We start from the raw sequence: 19,347 nt of genomic DNA on the forward strand, positions 1-19,347 counted from the left end.
AAAGTCTAAGGGGGTCGGGGGAGAGAGAGAGAGAGAGAGAGACAGCGAGAGACAGCGAGAGACAGAGAGAAAGACAGAGACAGAGAGAGACAGAGACAGAGAGACAGAGACAGACAGATACAGACAGCAATAATGGGACAGAGACAGAGAGACAAACACAGGCAGACACAGACACAGGCAGTCAGAGAGAGAGAGAGAGAGAGAGAGAGAGAGAGAGAGACAGAGAGAGGGGGAGGAAGGGAGGGACGAATACTTAAAATCCCAACCATCAAGAAGTTATATTCTGAGAGGATGACATATAGAAACATAAGGTGGCATTATGAAAAGATTAAATAGCAAAAAGAAGTTTCCAGTCATGCTTTGATAGCTATCTCCAGTATGCTAGCTAGTTTGTTCTTCCAGAAGACATAAACATATCAAAGGTACTATTCCCCACAGAAGGACTTCACTTTGTATGGCTTGCAAGCTAAAAATGTTTGCTTTATGTTGTATTTTCTATTTTTATTATTGATATGTGTGTGTTTATGTGTGTGTGTAGGAATGCAGATAGGGATGTATACATGTAGCAGTGTGTATGTAGAGATCAGGTGACAATATACAAGAGTTGATTTTCTCTGTCCATCTACTATGGGTTCTTTGGGGTCCATGGCACTTAACCAGGCTTTGTGTGACAAGTGTATTTCCCTGGAAAGCCACCTCACTGATCACATGTTTTATTATTTAAATGGTTAAAGAGAAGATTAATTATGTGAATTTCATTGTCTGCAAATGATATTTTATTGAACGTAGCTATGTCTATTTATTATTTATTTTTTCTCTAGGCTGCTTATCTGTAAGTTCATATTGTATTTGATATTTGGCTTGATATATCACAGCCAAAACAAAGAGCTGACAAAGAAGCTGAAACCCATGGCTGGAGAGATGGCTCAGTGGTTAAGTTCACAGGGTACTACTCTTCTGGGCGATCTGGCTTCAGTTTCTAGTACTTACATGATGGTTTATCTATAACCATCTATAACACTTGACTCAGGGGAACTGGCGTCCTCTTCTGATGTCTGAAGGCAACAGGCATACGGGTGGTGCACATACATATACTCTGGCAAAACACTCACATGCATAAAATACAGTAAAAACAAACAAACAAACAACCCAAAACATAAAGCAAGGTTCACCAGGAGAAGTAAATTCTCTTCCCCTTTGATGATAGCCAGTTTTCCAAGTACTATGGTGTATTACATTTTGATGTTTTTACATTAGTGGTTTAAAAATGCACTTTAAGGAGGGAGTCTTTAATCAATGCTATTAGAGACATGGACTCTTTTCATCTTCTCTTCTATAGCATTGATATATAGCTCCGCATCCTCATGGATGTCTACTTCAGACAATATCTAGCACTCAGAAGAAAAAAAAATAACAGGAGTTCAAGCAGAACACTGATATGGAAGTTGAGTCAGCCAATATGTGTCATTCCACATGGGGTTTTTTGAAACAAAATTACATTCTAATAAGATACCTTTTTTTCTTAATTAAAAGGGAAATGTCTAAACCATGCTGAAAAGTTCTTTATCTTGCAATAACCAGACGTGTTTGTAGGGAGAAAAATACATTCTTTCTTCTTAAAATGTTTTTGCAACTATTCATAGAAGTATTGATTATATGTTTAAAATTTTTTACCACACCAACTTTCCCTATCTACGTTAGTCCTTTTGTTCCCAAAGATTAGGGAGAAAATATTTTCATATTTGGTTCCTACCCCATTTCAAAATTGTGTAAATACATTAATGTTTTTGCTTTTCAGATATTTTTGAGATAGTCTCTCTCTATAGCCCAGATTAATTGGGAACTCATCATGTACCTGAGGGTGGCCTTGAACTTGTGATCCTCCTTCTGCAGCTTCTAGAGTGCAAGGTTTATAGGTGTGAGATATCGCCTAAGGTGTGAACCTTGGTTTAAAAATACTTCCTGCAATGCTGTTTGAGTTTCTCACATGTAAATTTGTTCAGGAATCTTTCCTATTTGTGGTATTTCCAGAAAGCATCTTATTAACTACAGCTTTTATTGTGGCGATATGTTTCTCCTGTTAAATTGTTCAATTAGTGACTCAAAGAAAAATGGCTTATTATATTATATCTGTATTGAAACAATCTTAATAATACTATAAGCCATTTCATAAAACAGCTATTCCATCCATCTATATAGTGATCCTCCCACAGTTCAGTCATTTTCCTAACACTTGCTTATGCACATTTTTCACAATGATTTCTGTGTGTCTTCTGATAGGGTTTGCTGACAAGGAAGGCATTTTATTTATTTACATTTTTGCATGTATTCCTTCAGCTGCTTTTATAAAGTGTTTCCTAGCTGCTGTGGGGCTTTTTATTAAAAGTGGTATTAAAGGAAATCCAAAAGAGGCTCATAAACATGTGTCATTAAGTTTATAAACTATCACCAAGGTACAGGATTGAGATCATGTGATTGTATTTGTTGAAGACAATACAATGTCTTCCTGCTCTGGTTCCTAGGATTTATGTGGCCTGCTAATTTAAGGTGGATATTTACTACCATTGTCTAATTTTCTAAAGTATAATATGCACATAAAGTGAGGGTCATCATCATGATTCATTTGTAACTATATTTCACATGATTTCTTTAATTATTTTCATCTTATGGAGACAGCATATTAGAGTTAGATTTTTGTTATTATTACTATGTGATAATGGAAGAAAGAGCCAAAATTATGAAGAGATATAGCAGGCATCCATTTTCTCATTCTCTTGTGCTTACAATATTGAAAGTATCTTTTTATCTTCAATCTGTTGTCTTTATAGGAATCATTTAGAGTTGTGTTTCCATTTTTTAGGGTTTATTTGGTTAAAACTAGATAAATAATCAGAAAATATAGCTAACATTAACTGTAGCGTGTTGCAGGACACTTCAGGTGAGTAAATATTCATTGTGAACATTGCACTACTCCCTTAAGCAACTTCATGCACCATTCAATCTATGGATCCAAGGAGGAATCTAGTGCATATTCTTGGTTACGTGTTAGTAAATCTTATTTTCTTTAATCTTTTGAATAATTCCAATTTGTCAACCTCAGTGGGACCTTTATATAGTCTTTGCACTCTAGAAACATCAGTTGAAGATTGTGCTCACAGTTAACAATTATGAGACAGCGAAAGTACTAGTTACATTTTCTTATATTAAAATACATCATCTTGGGTGGAGGCCTCTGATTGGATCTTGATACAAAGATATAATGAGGAAATTGTGTGCCAAATTTACTAATACTCACGTAATATTTAACCTTTGCTTTTAGTTTCATTCTATATTCAGAAATACTATCTTTCCACTTTATCGTTTTGACTTTGTTTTTCTACATGAGCTCCTATATGTTATATTGAATGTTTTGTTTTATTTTGATGAAAGAAGCTAAAATTATGGAATAGACAATAAAGTTCTGGGTATAATTAAATAAACAGAAAAATTCACTAATTTTAAAAACATAAAGCACCAAAAATAATTACATCCATTGTTGGTTCTGGTGTATTTTAAACACTACAGTCCTATTAATTCATTTTTCTTAAAGGTGAATATCTACTTAGCCTAGGATTTTGGAGGTAGAGGAAGGCAAGGGCATCAGAATGAATGACAGATTCAATGAAATAACCTTCTCATCTGAGTCTAGTTTTACATAGTTCCTCGTTAACAACTTTAGTGGCATACTGTTTGGGCTTATATATATAAATCAGTGTTATAGCATGTATTGAATGTGTATGAGGCTCTAGGTTCAAGCCCCAGCACCAAAATAAATGAAATGAAAACACACACACACACACACACACACACACAAATCAAACATTTCATGAAGGAAAGGAATGTTTCTAGAGAGAGATAACTGTATGAAATGTGAAAACAGGAAAGAGATGATGTTTATAATTATGGCTTAATTGAAAACTATTGTAAGTTTGGGCAGTTATTTAGACTTCAGTATCAATTTTTTCTACTACATTCTTCATATAATGTGGATACATTAAACAAATATGAAATATGCTTAAAACTTGTTTTGTATTTTTACCATAGTAAGAACTCTGTGTTTAGAAGTAGTTTCATATTCAATTATGTTGCTTAGAGTTAATATTGAGTTACGAGTATTGCTCTATTTAGTTTTATTATTGTATTATGAAGTTGAAGTTAATGATTTGGAAGTATCAGCTGCATAATTAGTAGTATGTTTTTATTTCTATAGGAATAAAATGAGTCATTATAGACTCTTCTATTCATATGAATGCTACTCATTCCTAACTAATGTAAGCAGCCATTTCATAAGTGAAAAAAAAGCTAAAGATTCTGCGGCAACTTTCAGTATTTAAAACAGAGTTCCCAAATTTTGATTTTTTAGTAGCAAGAAAGGAGACTCAAAACATATTCAGTAAGTATTTACTGTATTCCAGGCATGAGGATCTTTCTTCTTTGGGATTGCAGAGATCAATTCCTCCTTTTAGTTGTCTTAGAGCAGTGTTTTTGAACCTCTGAGTTGTGACCCTTTTGGGGGTTGTATATCAGATATCCTGCCTATGAGATATTTACATTATGATTCATAACAAAAGCAAAATTGCAGTTAAGAAGTACAATGAAATAATCTTATAGTTGGGGGTCACCACAATGTGAGGAAGTGTATTAAACTTTTGTAGCAGTAGGGAGGTTGTGAACCACTTCCTTAGAGTTTGAGAGAGATAGTTTTTTTTTTTTTTTAGATATTTTCTTTATTTACATTTCAAATGTTATCCCCTTTCCAAATTTCCCCTCTGAAGACCCCCTATCCCCTCCCCTCTCCCCCTGCTCCCCAACCCACACACTCCCTCTTCCTGGCCCTGGCAGTCCCCTATACTGGAGCATAGAACCTTCATAGGACCAAGGGCCAGATCAGATAGTTTTATGACAAAGTACTGATATACGTAATATGGAAGAACAGGATGGTTTCTGTTTAATAGTAGGGGCTCTGCGGGAAAACTTGTAGCAGGCTTAGTAGGTGATCATTGTTTTAAAGTGTAAGGAATGGACAGAAGCGGATTGAGTGTGAGGCAGCACATTACTGAGTAAGAAGTGGAAGCTGGAACAGCATCATGTATAACATAGTGGGGAGTATGAAATTACATATTACATGTAAGAGCCACCACATCATAAAATCCAAGGTCAAGGGAGTAGATATATGCTATTTCAAGATGAACTCAAAGTCTCAGAATGATTGAGAGTGGGAGAGATAGATTCTAAGTGATGTTACCTGAAGATAAATTGCAGCTGGGGTGTATATTTTGGCTAGAGAGAATTCAGACTTCAAAACATATTTGCTTGGTTCTTAAGGTCATTTTCTTCAATCCAGCTACAATCCTCTTCAGCTTGACAGTTGAAATGCTTCACAATCTCACCGTTTTGAGCATAGGAATACCTGTTCTGGATTTTTAAATATAGATTAAGTATTAAGCGATATTAGTTTGCTCTTCAATCAAGAATGTTGCTGCAATAGGCTCCAGATGGCTTTATAAGAATTGCTTGCAGAGCTACATAGTGAAATATAGTCTGATTAAGGAGCTGTTGCCACTTCAGAACCAATTGGTCTTTCTAAGTTAAAAGAAAAAAAAAAAGTGGCTGCTGCCATTGGTTCCTTATCTTATCTACGTCATCTCTGTTGTCCCCCATACCAACAAGATGGATGGCATGTTCAAGACATATTTCTTCACATAGTTCATTTCTGAGTTTGTACCTTTTATAAATGCCTTTCATTGGTAAAGGCCAAGCCACAGATTTGTACTGAAATTATATGTAAGGGATATAAACAAATGCAGTTTTTATAAACTCAATTTTATGTGAAACTGAAAATGTGGATGCATTAAACTGTAGAGGGCATGCCTAAGTGACATTGGACAGCCAAAAATGACAGTTGCCAACAGGAATCTTTTAACTGCTCTTCGGCTGTTAGATTTTTCTCCTTTTTCATCTCTCTCTCTCTCTCTCTCTGTACATACATACACACACACACACACACACACACACACACACACACACATACACACACACACATACTCAGCTATATTACCTCTTTTTTCTTTGTAATATATAGCAACTTTCTGAGACTTTTTCTTTGGTGAATACACACACGTATAGACATGAATATGTTATATATATATCCTATTAAATTTGTGTGTTATTTGTTTTCATGGGTAACAGTAGTACTTGGAAGCATGGGCTAAAGAGTGTGTGTGTGTGTGTGTGTGTGTGTGTGTGTGTGTGTGTGTGTGTGTTGGCTGTTGAGATAAACGCATGGCTTTGCAAGGACTCTATAATACATATCTGTTATAAACTACCAGTGTTCTATAGCCTAGCTTAAAAATATTTTTCTTCTCAGTGTTTAGCTAAATAGAAATATAAGCTATGAGTATGTGTGGAATACATACAAAATGATGGTATGTCAAGTGTGAAATAATGAACTATCTAAAAATTTGTTGATAAATATTAATTGCATTAATCCCTTATGAAGCAATTAAGCAGTAATCCATCCATCCTCACATTCTTTCTAACAGGAAGATATGAACCTTAATGAAGAAAAGAAAGCTCCTTTGCGAAAGAAGGATTTTTCCATCAAGCGTGAGATGGTTGTCCAGTATATTTCTGCTACTTCCAAATCTGTAAGTAAAGACACTTCCCAGGCACCAATAGAATGAACTTAGCTGTTTGCTTGAAAGTTTAAAAAACCTCAGCTTTTTACATTCTTGCCTCAGTGCAATTATATTTCTTATATATATAAAATCTATCTCAGTGCTGAACTATTCATTAGACATGAGAGATCCATTATTGTAAACAGAGACCAATATGGAAATGTCTTAATTCAATGAATTTGAGGGCAGAGGTTTTCTGCTCTTATTAAAAGTTGGCAGTGATGTGTGCTGTCCATCTGCTTACTATACACATTGCTACATGAAAATTTCAGAGTTGAAGGGAGAAAATGCAAACAGCGTGAGACGAGGCCGGGGCCTAGCAAACACAGGAGTGGATCCTCACAGTCAGCTATTGGATGTATCACAGGGCTCCCAATGGAGAAGCTAGAGAAAGTACCCAAGGAGCTAAAGGGATCTGCAACCCTATAGTTGGAACAACATGATGAACTAACCAGTACCCCGGAGCTCTTGTCTCTAGCTGCATATGTATCGAAAGATGGCCTAGTCGGCCATCACTGGAAAGAGAGGCCCATTGGACTTGCAAACTTTATATGCCCCAATATAGGGGAATGCCAGGGCCAAAAGAATGGGAATGGGTGGGTAGGGAAGTGGGGGGCGCTATGGGGGACTTTTGGGATAGCATTGGAAATGTAATTGAGGAAAATATGTAATAAAAATATTAAAAATTAAAAAAAAACCAAAGCAAGTTCACTGGGCAAGAATATGGCTTATTCTTACCCAGTCCTTGCAAAAGAAATAAAAAATTAAAACCCAGAGTTCAAAAAAAAAAAAAGAATAAAAAAGAAAATGCAAACAGCATAGCTACCTTTAAGTTTACATTGAAGCATCTAATTTTTGGAATTTTTTTTCATATTTGGCTTTGTTTTGAATGTAAACTGTTAGCTGACTTATATTTGGTGTGGTAAAGTTCACTTTATTGTAAAGGAAAATATACACCAGGAACTTTAATCAAATCTGTATAAATTTAAAACCTAAATGCATGATTTATTATTGAAAGACTTTATTGTCTACAAGAAAACCTTACTGCTTTAATAGAGTTAACTCACTCATTTTTGTTCTCCTTCTAAGCTTCTTTGAAAAGTAGTCTTCATGTTTGAGTTTTTTTTTTTTTTTTTTTTTTGGTAGAAAAAATACACTTTTGCTGTGGCAAAATATATATTTTGTATTTCTGAAAAGAACTTTCAATGGCAGATTTCATGAAGTCACTGTATGTATCTGTATAGATACATGTTTTATACATATTTATGCACAATTTACATGTAGATACATGAGTTTATCTTCATTTGTACACATGCATTTAAAACAAAGTATTTTCACTTTAAACCATTGACCACTGAAGAAAATGTTCTTTACTGTAGAAGTATAGTCTAAGATTATTTGATTATCTCATTCATACTTTTTTGCAGTGTAATTCCAGTAGCAACTGCTGAATTTTGCAATTGCATTGATTCTATATTGTACTTTAGGCATGCTAAATCTGAATGCTGAACTATTTAAACATAATGCATTGCAGCTCTGCCAGAGCAGAGTTAACAGCATGTTTTTTAATTTGGTTCTGGTATCCAAAGGCAGAAATATGTTTCAAGTGATAAGTGAAATTTGCCATGAGCATCCTTTTCAATGGAATTAGGTGATGCATAGGGTTTTTACTTTGAAATTCTGATGAATCTCTTCTCGTTTTTGCACTCAAGTTTTTGTTCCCAGTAAAAAGCTTTAGGAAATGTAGGACACATATATTCAGTGTTGTTTTTTAAATGCCTAACAGCAAGTACACTGGCAAATCTATATAACTAGATCTGAGTACAAAGTGGAGATAATATATGACTAATCATGTGGTGCTTTAATGATGGGATTTGTTAGCATCTCTGGCTTATTTGTTGATATTGTTTGGGTAAGTGGGACTGACTATAATGAAGATTATATGATGTTCTCATTCCTTGACCTTCAGATAATTACATATTATCTATGCACAGCATATTTTAATTTATGTTCATACTGTGTTCTCTTTAAGTGATGAAAGAAATGTACAGTTTTAAATCTTATGCTTATTTTCATATTGAAATGGAAGAAAGTTTGGCTGAGGCGGTAGCATAGTATTGAGTGCACCTGCCTAACCCATTAAAGCTTTGGATTTTGTCTCTACCACTGGAGACAGATTAGGAGATAGAGATAAAGGCGGAGGAAGTGAAGAGGATAGCTCAGAGCTTATTTTAACTGCTTCATTCAAATGGTAGAAATGGAGTATTATAAGACATAAAATTTTCCATTTCAAGTAGCCACAAAATTAGTTCTACTGTTTCAATGCCCTTTATTTGTCTCATTTGGTATACTTGTTAGCTCTTATTCCATTACAAAAATTTCAAGACTGTAGATTTTTTCAATCTTTTTTTTTTTTTTTTATGAACCAAATATTTTGATGGAAGAGAACTGACTGACAGGCATGTTTTGAAGCTTTCTCACCTTGGAGAAACAGTAATTAGTACTGTGTTCTATCATTAAAACTATGAAAATTGTTTACTTAATTTCCTTTTAAAGATAAGAGGGCTGCCATTCACTGAGCAATAATATTCAATACGAAGCAATGCTTTTACCTGTTCATCATCTTGACAGTCAATTTTTCACCAATTATCACTGAATGTGTGGCTGTTGGCCCGTGTGGAGCTTAGGTTCCTGCCCTGCTGTCTGACTTACATAAGGTGTTAAGTATGCTTTGCCTGCCCTATACATTTTTACTTTTTCATTATGTATTGATATACTCATTAAAGATGTTTCCTCATTTAATGCAAATAGGATGGTACCTGTCACATTATAAAAAGGTTTTGTCTTTATAAAAAGTCAGTGTTCCCATCTGAAAGTAAAACCAGTGTTAAAGTGGAAAAATGTTCCGTGCCACATGTAAGATATAGGAGGACTATAGCTAAATTTTAGTGTAAAACTACATTTTCCCCTCTAACTAACTGCTCTTGTTCTTTTATATGGGATTTAAACAATGAAAAAGTGAGCTGTGAGAAAGAGTCATCTTGCTAGGAAAGGGCATTAAGAGATGATGATGCAACACACAGCTATGTGTCAGAACCTGTTTCTTAAACAAGCAAGTCTGATTTTGCATCATTAATTATGTTACAATTAGTGTTGGTTAGGAGGATATTAAGGAAACCACAAGTTGATGTAAAACTATTGTTTGATTCTCCACCCATACCTAATATAATGTCCAATAATTGACAGCTATATGAGTATTAAAGGAATAGCAGATTGAGTAACTCCATGTTGAGTGAACTTTTAATATGTATGTGGAGAGCCTAGTCTGTGTTTATTGCTCTGAAAGGCAAATGCTTGTCATTGTAGGAGGGGTGAGGGTAGACCTGACCTATGGGAGCTGGCATGCATAGATTATTTAGTTACAAATAACAAAGATTTTATAGTTTCAAGGTGCAATGAAGAAATGAAAAGCTGTTGTGAGTATTGTTAAAGCTGCCCTACTAAATGATTACCTAGCACACTATGCTGGTGATATAGAGAAAATCTTGCATATACCTAGTAGCATATGCAGGCACTCATGAGAAAAAGTTACTCACCTCACATTAGGCAGCCACATTTCCTCATCCTTATGACAATATGCAGAAAGCAGTTTATTTCTAATTTTAATGAGTACTTTTGAAATTGAGATTTTAGAACATGACTGATTACAATTTTCACAACATGTGAGGCATTGAGCAGTTTCAAAAAAAATCTCAATATAAAATAAAGTGGTTATATCGACTATATCTACAGGTTTGTAGACTTAACAAATATAGGAAGTAGTTGAAAGTTGTAGTACACATGTCAATATATATGCATTTATAGTGACTGTTGTTTTTTTTTTTTTTTTCTTACCATTATTAGATAAGTTTTCATCAGGTCCTTTTCATCCATGGATGGATGTGGTAAAAGATGTGACCAAATTATTTTCTCCATGCTTCTCTTGACTAATGAATCTCATGTATTTCTGTATGTGCTTTAGCTAAATGAAATTTTTTTCAATCTAAATGAATCATTAAAAGGTCTTTAATGGGCCCCATTTTAGTTGTTTCATGGACTATGAACCTGTCTTAATTGTTAACACAGACTCTCATTCTTTCTTTTTGGTCCCATGTCTGTGATAAAGAAACAAGGGACAAATATAACCTCTGTCTTCTTTGGTAGGAGGAAATAATTTATGTCAATAGTGTATCTTTCATTTCAGAGGACTGTTGTAGTACCAAAGAAGATTTTTATTCATCTAAATAATTGCTGCTTATAAACAGGGTGTTAATTCTTTTTAAAGAATTTGCTTCTCTTTTTTGGAGAGTCTGAAATCATTTGGATTGCTAAATCATTTCTCTTTTTGGATTCTTATGAAATCATTTACTTGGAAGCTGCCATTATCTTTTTGTATCTTGTGATATCTCACTAAGCCAGGATACTTAATGGGCTTTCAGTTAAAATTAATGTTTGTTTTAAAACACTAGCTGAAAATTTTAACACATCTTGATGATAATTACTGTTATCAAATGAAAATTATTCAATGGTGAATTAGTTGTTTTTAGTACACTGCTCGATATTCGATCAAATAACTGATTTGACTTATCTTTGGATTTTGACATAGATTATGTTTATGTTGAGTTTCCTGTTGTTTCCTTAAACAGAATACTGCCTCAGAAATTGTCTTATCTCTTGAAATTCTGAACTGTTTTCTCTGTATTATGTGCATTTTTATGGATAAAGTATATTGTTTGTCTTCACATCATATAGAAAACAAATTTCATACTTGGAACAGTAGAGTGATTGCAATGCATGAAAAGCCAAATCATATTGTTTTCCCCTTAGTCTTTAGACTATAGATTTTGAAATGTGGCACACACTAATATTTGTATTTTGTTTTAGTCTCAAGATCTCAAACATTACATGTGTTAGTATAACAAGTTAGTCACCAATTTATTAAACACTTAACTTTTGCAAAAGCTTCTGATTACTAATATTATTGCTACTTTTTTTCACCCCACCACCATTCTTCGTTGACCACTGTATGCAGATAGTTGGAAGTAAAGTTCTGGTAAGTACAAGACATGTGCTTGCCCCTTAGCAGTAAACTTTTGTTTTGGGGATTTGTGACTGTTGCATGCAATATTTAGGGTTTGGTGTTTCATTTGCTGTATAGTCTTACAAATTATTAAGGTAAATATTGAGATCAAGTAATTAAAATTTAGCTCTGTTAAGTGGTTTCTTATAGTTTTGGAGCATGTTTGAGAAGTTTGTTTTTCTGTCGCCCATACCTTGGGAATTATGTTAGGTTACTTGGGTAGAATTGTGTGTTACATGTCTGTTTCTCAGGATGGGGACAGGGTCCTAAAGCATTGGTCTTCTGGTTGTACAAATTTTTGTTATTATGTCTTACTTTGATATCACACTGATGAAAGAAACTGAGGCAATGACCTGGTTTTGTTGGATGGTAGGTAATGCCTCTGATTTTGGGGGGGGTAATGTTTCCTTGAGTTTCAGATATATGTATTTAAGTTGAACTCATCATCTTAACTTATATTTTAAGGTTCTTTTTGTTGCTACCATTTAGAGATTTTATACTTAGGGTATTACATTTTTAATACACCCCTGTAGCAAGCCCGACATCACCTGCATTGTAATTCAAAGCTACTTGTAATTACTTTCACTCTTTGAGTATGTATCATTTATTTGGAGAATAGAATTTGAAACATCTTTAAAGTCACAGAAATGAAGTATTTAGCATAGAAAATGTGTTTAATATTTGCTTTGCTTTTGAAAGTTCTCTTCTTTTTTTCCTCCTTTCCTTCCTCTCAGTGGAAGATGTTACACATGTTTGCAAGAACATGTTACTTCCTTCCACCCAATGGCTCCCAATTTCCCTTTATAATCTCACCTGGGCTTCCTTTAAATACTATATGCATATATATATATATATATATATATATATATATATATATATATATATATTGTGTGTGTGTGTGTGTGATGGCACATGTGTAGAGGTCAGAGGACATCTTGCACAAGTCACTTTTCTCTTTCCATCATGAGGTTTTAACTCAGGTTGTTGGGACTGGAGGCCAGCACCTTTACCCACCAAGCCATCTCTCTGACCTTATTCTTCCTTTAAGAAGGCATCCTCTGGTGTGTTCCTGTTTTTATCTGTATACTTGGCAGTGCCTAAAGAAACTTTTCTTTAATCCTTCTAAATCAAGCATATTATACATTTTAATTAGAGTATTCTTTTCTTCTTTGGTAGCCTAGCAAGTACCTAAGTATCAATCTTGGTTAACATTCATGTTGCAGGTGAACTTGTCCCAGATAAGTGCTTCCATCCTATAGCATCCTTTCTTTAACATTTTAGAAGAAATCTTTTACATGCCTCCTTTTGCCAATCAATATAGCTTTTGCTCTCAAGAAACTAGGTCTAAAGGGGATGAAGACAGATGACAACAGAGAGGTATATAGAACAGAAAGAGAACCAAAAGAGGCTATATTGTCAGTGTTGCAAAGTAAGAGACCAGCAACTGTGTGTGGTTTCTACAGTGTTTTGAATGGTAATGTTTTTTCATAAGTGCTATGATCCAGAGTGCATCTTGTTTCATGGTCATTTTCTGATCTTTCATCTGTTTCTCACATTTGAGCTGTCAGCTTCTGCTACAAAGAAGAGTAAACTTAAGGAATCCTTTCTACAGGAAATAAGGAAGGTTTAATTTAGAAGTAGGTGGGATGCATTATGGAAATTTTTTGTTTATATTCTATTTTGCAGCTTAAGAGAGAGATGAACAAACAATGTATAAAATCACCCCAGTTATACAACAGCTATAGAAGGGCTTATTGTGTCATGGGCACATTAATCTTCAAATGGTGGGAGGAATATTTTTACGGATAAAATAAGCAGGTAGAAATTTCGCAGAGGTGCTGTAGACAGTCGAATTTTCAAATAACTAATTTATGTATTGTGGTTACTTAGAGATTGTAGCATTAGTTAAAAAAATGAGGGCTGGAAGAGCCAGTGAAATTGGAAACATGGAATATATAATGAAGTAGGTCTGCCTGGCCTTTTCCCTTTGTTTCTGTAACGCTGATTGCAAGCTGAAATAATAGCATTTGAGATTCTGCTGCTGATTTCTTTCTTTCTTTTTTTTTTTCCCCACGATCAGTACTGCTTTTCAATTTTCATATTTACAAGTTTTACTTTACAAAGCAAATCTGAAAGCTGCCTGTTATTGGGGCATAGCTACAACTTCATCCCCAGGTTATATGGATTCTGGCTTTGTGACTTTTCTGCTGGTATTTACTCCACAGTTTTTGTGTAAAGCCTTTCTTAATTCTGATTCCCTATACCACCTTCTATTTTCACCTTACTAGAATTCCTGTAGCTCTTTCTCTTACATATGTATTTCTTTCCTATTAGGTAATTTCTGTGACCAAATTCCTAAGAGCTTTTTAAAAAATGTCATTCCAAGTTTACAGTATAGTACTTTCCACACTTGAACAGTAACCTCTATCATTGTTTGGTTCTATCTTTCTGTGTCCACAGGACAGATCTATGATTTCTAGAAGTCACATAAGAAAATGGGTTTAGTTTGAGACTACATAGGACCTGTATGATCTTGATTGTGAGCTATTTATAGATCATATATGAAGCTCAGATTTCCCATTGTGAGATGAAAATACCAAGTTCAGGATAGTTTTAGTGGACTATTTATATTTGATATTTTTAAAATATAAACAAACATTTCATTCATATGTCTCATTTATTCTTTCATTCAATATAGTATCTATTAAACATGATTTGAAAAACATAAAGCATAATGACTACAGTGTAAACTGAAATTAAGACCATAATTTTTTTTCTTTTTGTTCAGTATACAATATGTAGATTCAAAGATAGAAATACAATTATTTCTGGGTCACAAATCCTGAGAAGGATTTTGCTGAATGTTAGAAGAATTCTTTGCTTCTGTTTTGGAAGCTGTGTGCTACTTGTTTTGGATTATTGCTGGGCTTTGAACAAAAAGTAAAACAACAACAGAAACCTCCAATGTGTCAAGTTAACATTGACACATTTATTTTAAAGAGACATTAAAATAGTTAAGGATTTTGTATAGATTCTTTCTATGAAGTGAAAAATGACAAAGTGTCTTCTATTACCTATCTGAAAGTAGCAAAGGATTTAGAGTCAGGCAGAGGGAGAACTGAATGATGGCTGTGTGTGTGTGTGTGTGTGTGTGTGTGTGTGTGTGTGTAGGTTCTAAATAAGTGTGGTAGAACATTGTGAACCAAAATAGTTTTTATTGTTTAGTAACACATTGCATAAAACAGATTTAGAAACAGTTAAAATGATTGATTTGATTTCATTGCAAGCCAGGAATAGCTTATCCACAAATATAAAAGTAAGCATTCTTATATAGGGAAAAGGAACAATTCACATGATTATACATGATACATTAAGAAATAGAAATATAATGACTAGACCTTACAAGGTTAAACATAAGGCAATTAAATATAATAAACAATTCAATGCCTAGGGTAGCAACAGAAACATTAGAAGTGTTTGTTTTACCTATGAAAAGACTAGAATTCAATGGCTGTCTTAGGGCCAAACATGGTGTTGCAGGCCCAGAATATGGAAGGCAGAGGCAAGCAAATCTTTTTTGAGTTCATGGCCAGCTAGAATATGTAATGGGGACTTTTAGCAGAAAAAAAGTGTAATTTTGTGCATTCATTCGTTGTAACTGGGTAGTTAGAGACATGATCTTATGTAGGTAGCCAAGGCTGTGCTTGCACTCCCTATCTTTCTGCAATGACCACAAGCGCTGCTATTAAAAGCATACCCCATCACACCTAACTGCTTTTTTTTTTTAAATGCAAAGTTACTAGGTACCTGTTATGTACCAGGTGCTATGCCTGGTTTTTTCACCAGAGCCTCTGTCCATAATGCATGACTTTGCATAGTAATCTAGATACATATTCAGTGATAATGAAATAAAATACATGAAAGTTGAAAAACGAATTTTTCCCCTTTAAGGCTAAAATTGGGGGGAGAGAACCAATCTCATTCTGATTCTGTCTTCACTTTTCAAATATCAGTGTTCTAACTTAAAAAAAGAAGAGAAGGAAACAAAAGCCTCGAAGTATTCATATAGAGCTTTGCCTTCAGGCTCCATTTAAGGAACTGGCAGGTCATTCTTTCTGGTGAATGGACTGTTTCCAACTTTTCTTGGTGGGGCCTGTAGAAAACCAGTGCTCAGAACCACCATTTAAATATACAGATCTTAATTTCTAGACCTCCTTGTAGTGCTAGAATGATAAACTATACAGGTAGTCCTCATGGAGCTAACATTTTAGTTAGGGAAACAGACAGTGAGACACATATCAAATATTATGACAGGTCTTGGCAAGTGCTATGGAGGAAAACAGTTAAAAAAAAAGAGCAAGATGAGAAAGCAGACTGATCCGCAGTGTGCTGTTTTAAACAGGCAAGCTCTGTGAGCAAGTGATGTTTGGACAGAGAACTCAGGGAAAATGGAGAGAGCCGTGAAGGTGTCTGTGAATGAGCTTTGCAGCCACAGACACTGTCAAGTGCAAAGGCCTTGAGGCAGAAATCTGTATGGAGTGTTTGAAGAATAGCATGGAGGACACTGTGGGTAGCATGAAATGAGCAAAGGACAGAAAGGGCCATTTAATAACCAATACCAAGAGCTAGTTACAGTGATGGAAATATATATTAAGCATAGTTAGCAGTTCCCAGGCTTGGAAAGGTATGCTGTGGTCATTTTAGGAGAGCTGAATGAAGGACATGTTAGTTGAGTAGTTACTGGGGGACCCTGAACATTTTTGAGGCTTAGAATACCAGAATCAGAGGTTTCTCCTGTGGAGTGCTCATATAGTATTAGATTTTGGAGAGATTAGACTAAGGAAGAGAGATCAAGGAGGTGGTTTCTACAGTGGTCTCATGAATTTGAACTGGGATGTATGGTTATTAGGAACTAAACGGAAGATATAGATGAGAGAACAAGGAAGACCGGATGTGTACTGTATCAGCCCCAATAAAGGAATAAAAAGGGCAAAAGAGATGTGTATTTCAATAATGACAGAAATTTCAAGCATGGCTGGCTAAAATATAAAAGTCAAGAGCCAGACCAAGTTTGGAGTCCGAGATGATGAGTTCAGTTAGACACGTAAATCAAGGAGAAATGACTAAGATCACAAAAGCAGAAGTAAAGTCTAACCATGCGAGGACACTTCTTTAGTTTTATAGCATTCACAGTTTGATTTTTAGAATGTAGTTCACTGTTGCAGATTACTGCTTTTACTATTTAAAATATCCTCTCTGTACCTCGCTGATGAGAAGAGCTCACATGTCATTTGAATATCTTTAACTAGCTCATAAACTGAAGCCCAGACATCTTTACTAAGTCAGCAGGCTTTGTGTATATCTCAATGACTGAGTGGGTTGGCATAGAGAACAGTGATGCATAATTGCATAGTCTGGAGTGTTGTCTTTCAGATAGGCAATATTAAATGTATAAACAGTCCCATTTTTTAACCTTTGTAAATGATCACAGTCTATATAATAGACTCATCATAGTGAAGGCTCAATAGAGGAGTTACTTTTATCCCTAATCAGTATGTGAGAACCACCTTTACTAATTGAGTGGTCGACAGGGTTTTTATTCCAAAGTAGAGCCCAGTGGGTTTCTAGGATCAGGATGGTAAAGAAAATAATGCCAAGGAGACAAAAGTAACCATAGGAACTTGAGGCCAAGTCTGCATCACACTGTGAAACCCTGTCAAGAGAATGAGATGGCCAGTTTCAAAGTGAGCCCAAATGTTCTTGCTGTGTACCTGAATGTAAACCATCTATTACTAGTAGTATCCAGAAAATTACACTAAGCATGGCAGTATGTTTTTATGTTTTGTTATTCTATCATTAAATTGCATTTTATTAGTTTATTAACAGTATAGTATCTCAATGATTACTTCATGCTAATATTATACTCATGTCATAGCAATTATTTGAATATATTCTGTAATGAAAGATTAAATCTTAGTTTTCCTTTTTTCCCCTTTCTATAATTAGGTAGTCCAGAAGGGGGAGACAAAACATTGAATATTGGAGCTTGAAATAGTCGCTTCATGATGATAAAACATTGCTTTCTCGTACCCCAAGTTGATTGTGGTTTTCTAACGAATAGACATTTTAGAATATTTGCTACTGTAAAAGATTTAGTTTTGATGGTGGTAACAATCTTATTAAAAAAATCTAAATTCAATCAGAATAAAAATAATCAATGCCATTATTTTTAACTATAAAGTAGAAAAACTCATTTGTTAATAAGATGAAAGGAAGACCCGAGTCTATTGAATGGTGGCATATATTAAGAGGTCTTTTAAAGAACTGCACAAACACTATTAAAATACTCATTTTAGTCTTCCCTAATTTCACATTCATTAGGGAAACAACCAGCTACTTTCTCATTTTCTAATGTTTTAACAGTATGCAAGCTGGCTTGTTTTAGATAAGGAGGTAGAGGGTCTGGGAACCTAGCTCAGTGGCAAAGCATTTGGCTAGCATTTGGTTACAAAAACAAAACAACAAAACCTAAATATCAAGCCAAGGATCTCATCATTTATTGTGAAAGATCTTATTCAAATCTATACTCCATTTTAGAATAACTTCTAATCTATTCCTATCATGGAGAAGCGGCTGCATTCTAGGCAATGCAGGACCTCTCTGCACCTGCTGTTCTGCGGGCCCACAGGACTGAGCAGGAGGAATCCTTGCGTTTTGGGAGTTGCCATATTGCAAATTGGCAACATTCATGCAGGTAAACAGATGACACTGTGTAACTTTAATGGGAGGGAAAAAGTGAACAAATACTGCTGCATTAGGGTTCCAAAATATATACTAGAAACAATTCCATTTCTAACATTGGCCTATAATATTCTGAAGCCAGATTTTCTATGCTTAAAGAGATAAACTATTGTTCCTTTGAGTTTTATATCATCCATGTTCACCTTTCCTATGCACTCTTGCCTTTTATAATTAATTCCAATTAAACATTAGCTTTGTTTAATTAATAATATTTAATTAAAATGCTTATAAGCTCTCAGAGGGCAAGGACCATGTCTTAGTATACCTTAGACATTTTCAAATACCCTAGGCTGTAACAGCATTAAATAATTAGGATCCCTCTGTTGAATCACTACATTCTTATAACTTCACTGAAGTTGAACTGCATATGAACTGAAACTGGCAGTCTGCTAGTTATTTTATAATGCTTCTCAAAAACAGTCCTTATTCTTCTGAGACGCGGTCCAACATCAGAAAGTCTTTTTTTCTTAGAATAAAAATAAAAGTTTTAAGTATGTTTCTTCTTGATTACTTTTCTACATTGACAACACTTTCTCATTATCACCAATGAGCACTTTTAGAGCACTTGAAGGTTTCGTGGTTGTTCAGGTTTTTCTGTTTCAAATTTTCCTGCTAGAGCTGTCATTTTCACTGGTTCCCTTCCTTCCTTCCTTCCTTCCTTCCTTCCTTCCTTCCTTCCTTCCTTCCTTCCTTCCTTCCTTCCTCTCTCTC

The 19,347-nt window shown here is 34.7% G+C and overlaps 1 protein-coding gene across 4 annotated transcripts in view; it reads left to right on the forward strand.

The window, feature by feature from the left end:
• Diaph2 (diaphanous related formin 2) overlaps positions 1-19,347 on the forward strand; it is a 678,308-nt gene that overhangs the window by 55,273 nt on the left and 603,688 nt on the right. For 3 of the 4 annotated variants that reach the window (XM_021152792.2, XM_029473659.1, XM_029473660.1), the window contains 2 exons: positions 6,582-6,686; positions 11,788-11,808. In XM_021152792.2, the coding sequence (XP_021008451.1) occupies positions 6,582-6,686; positions 11,788-11,808 (126 nt within the window). The remainder of the gene's footprint in view (positions 1-6,581; positions 6,687-11,787; positions 11,809-19,347) is intronic. The other variant, XM_021152793.2, reaches the window with a different exon arrangement.

This window comes from Mus caroli, chromosome X (assembly GCF_900094665.2).
Source record: "Mus caroli chromosome X, CAROLI_EIJ_v1.1, whole genome shotgun sequence".
Classification (NCBI taxonomy): Eukaryota; Metazoa; Chordata; class Mammalia; order Rodentia; family Muridae; genus Mus; species Mus caroli.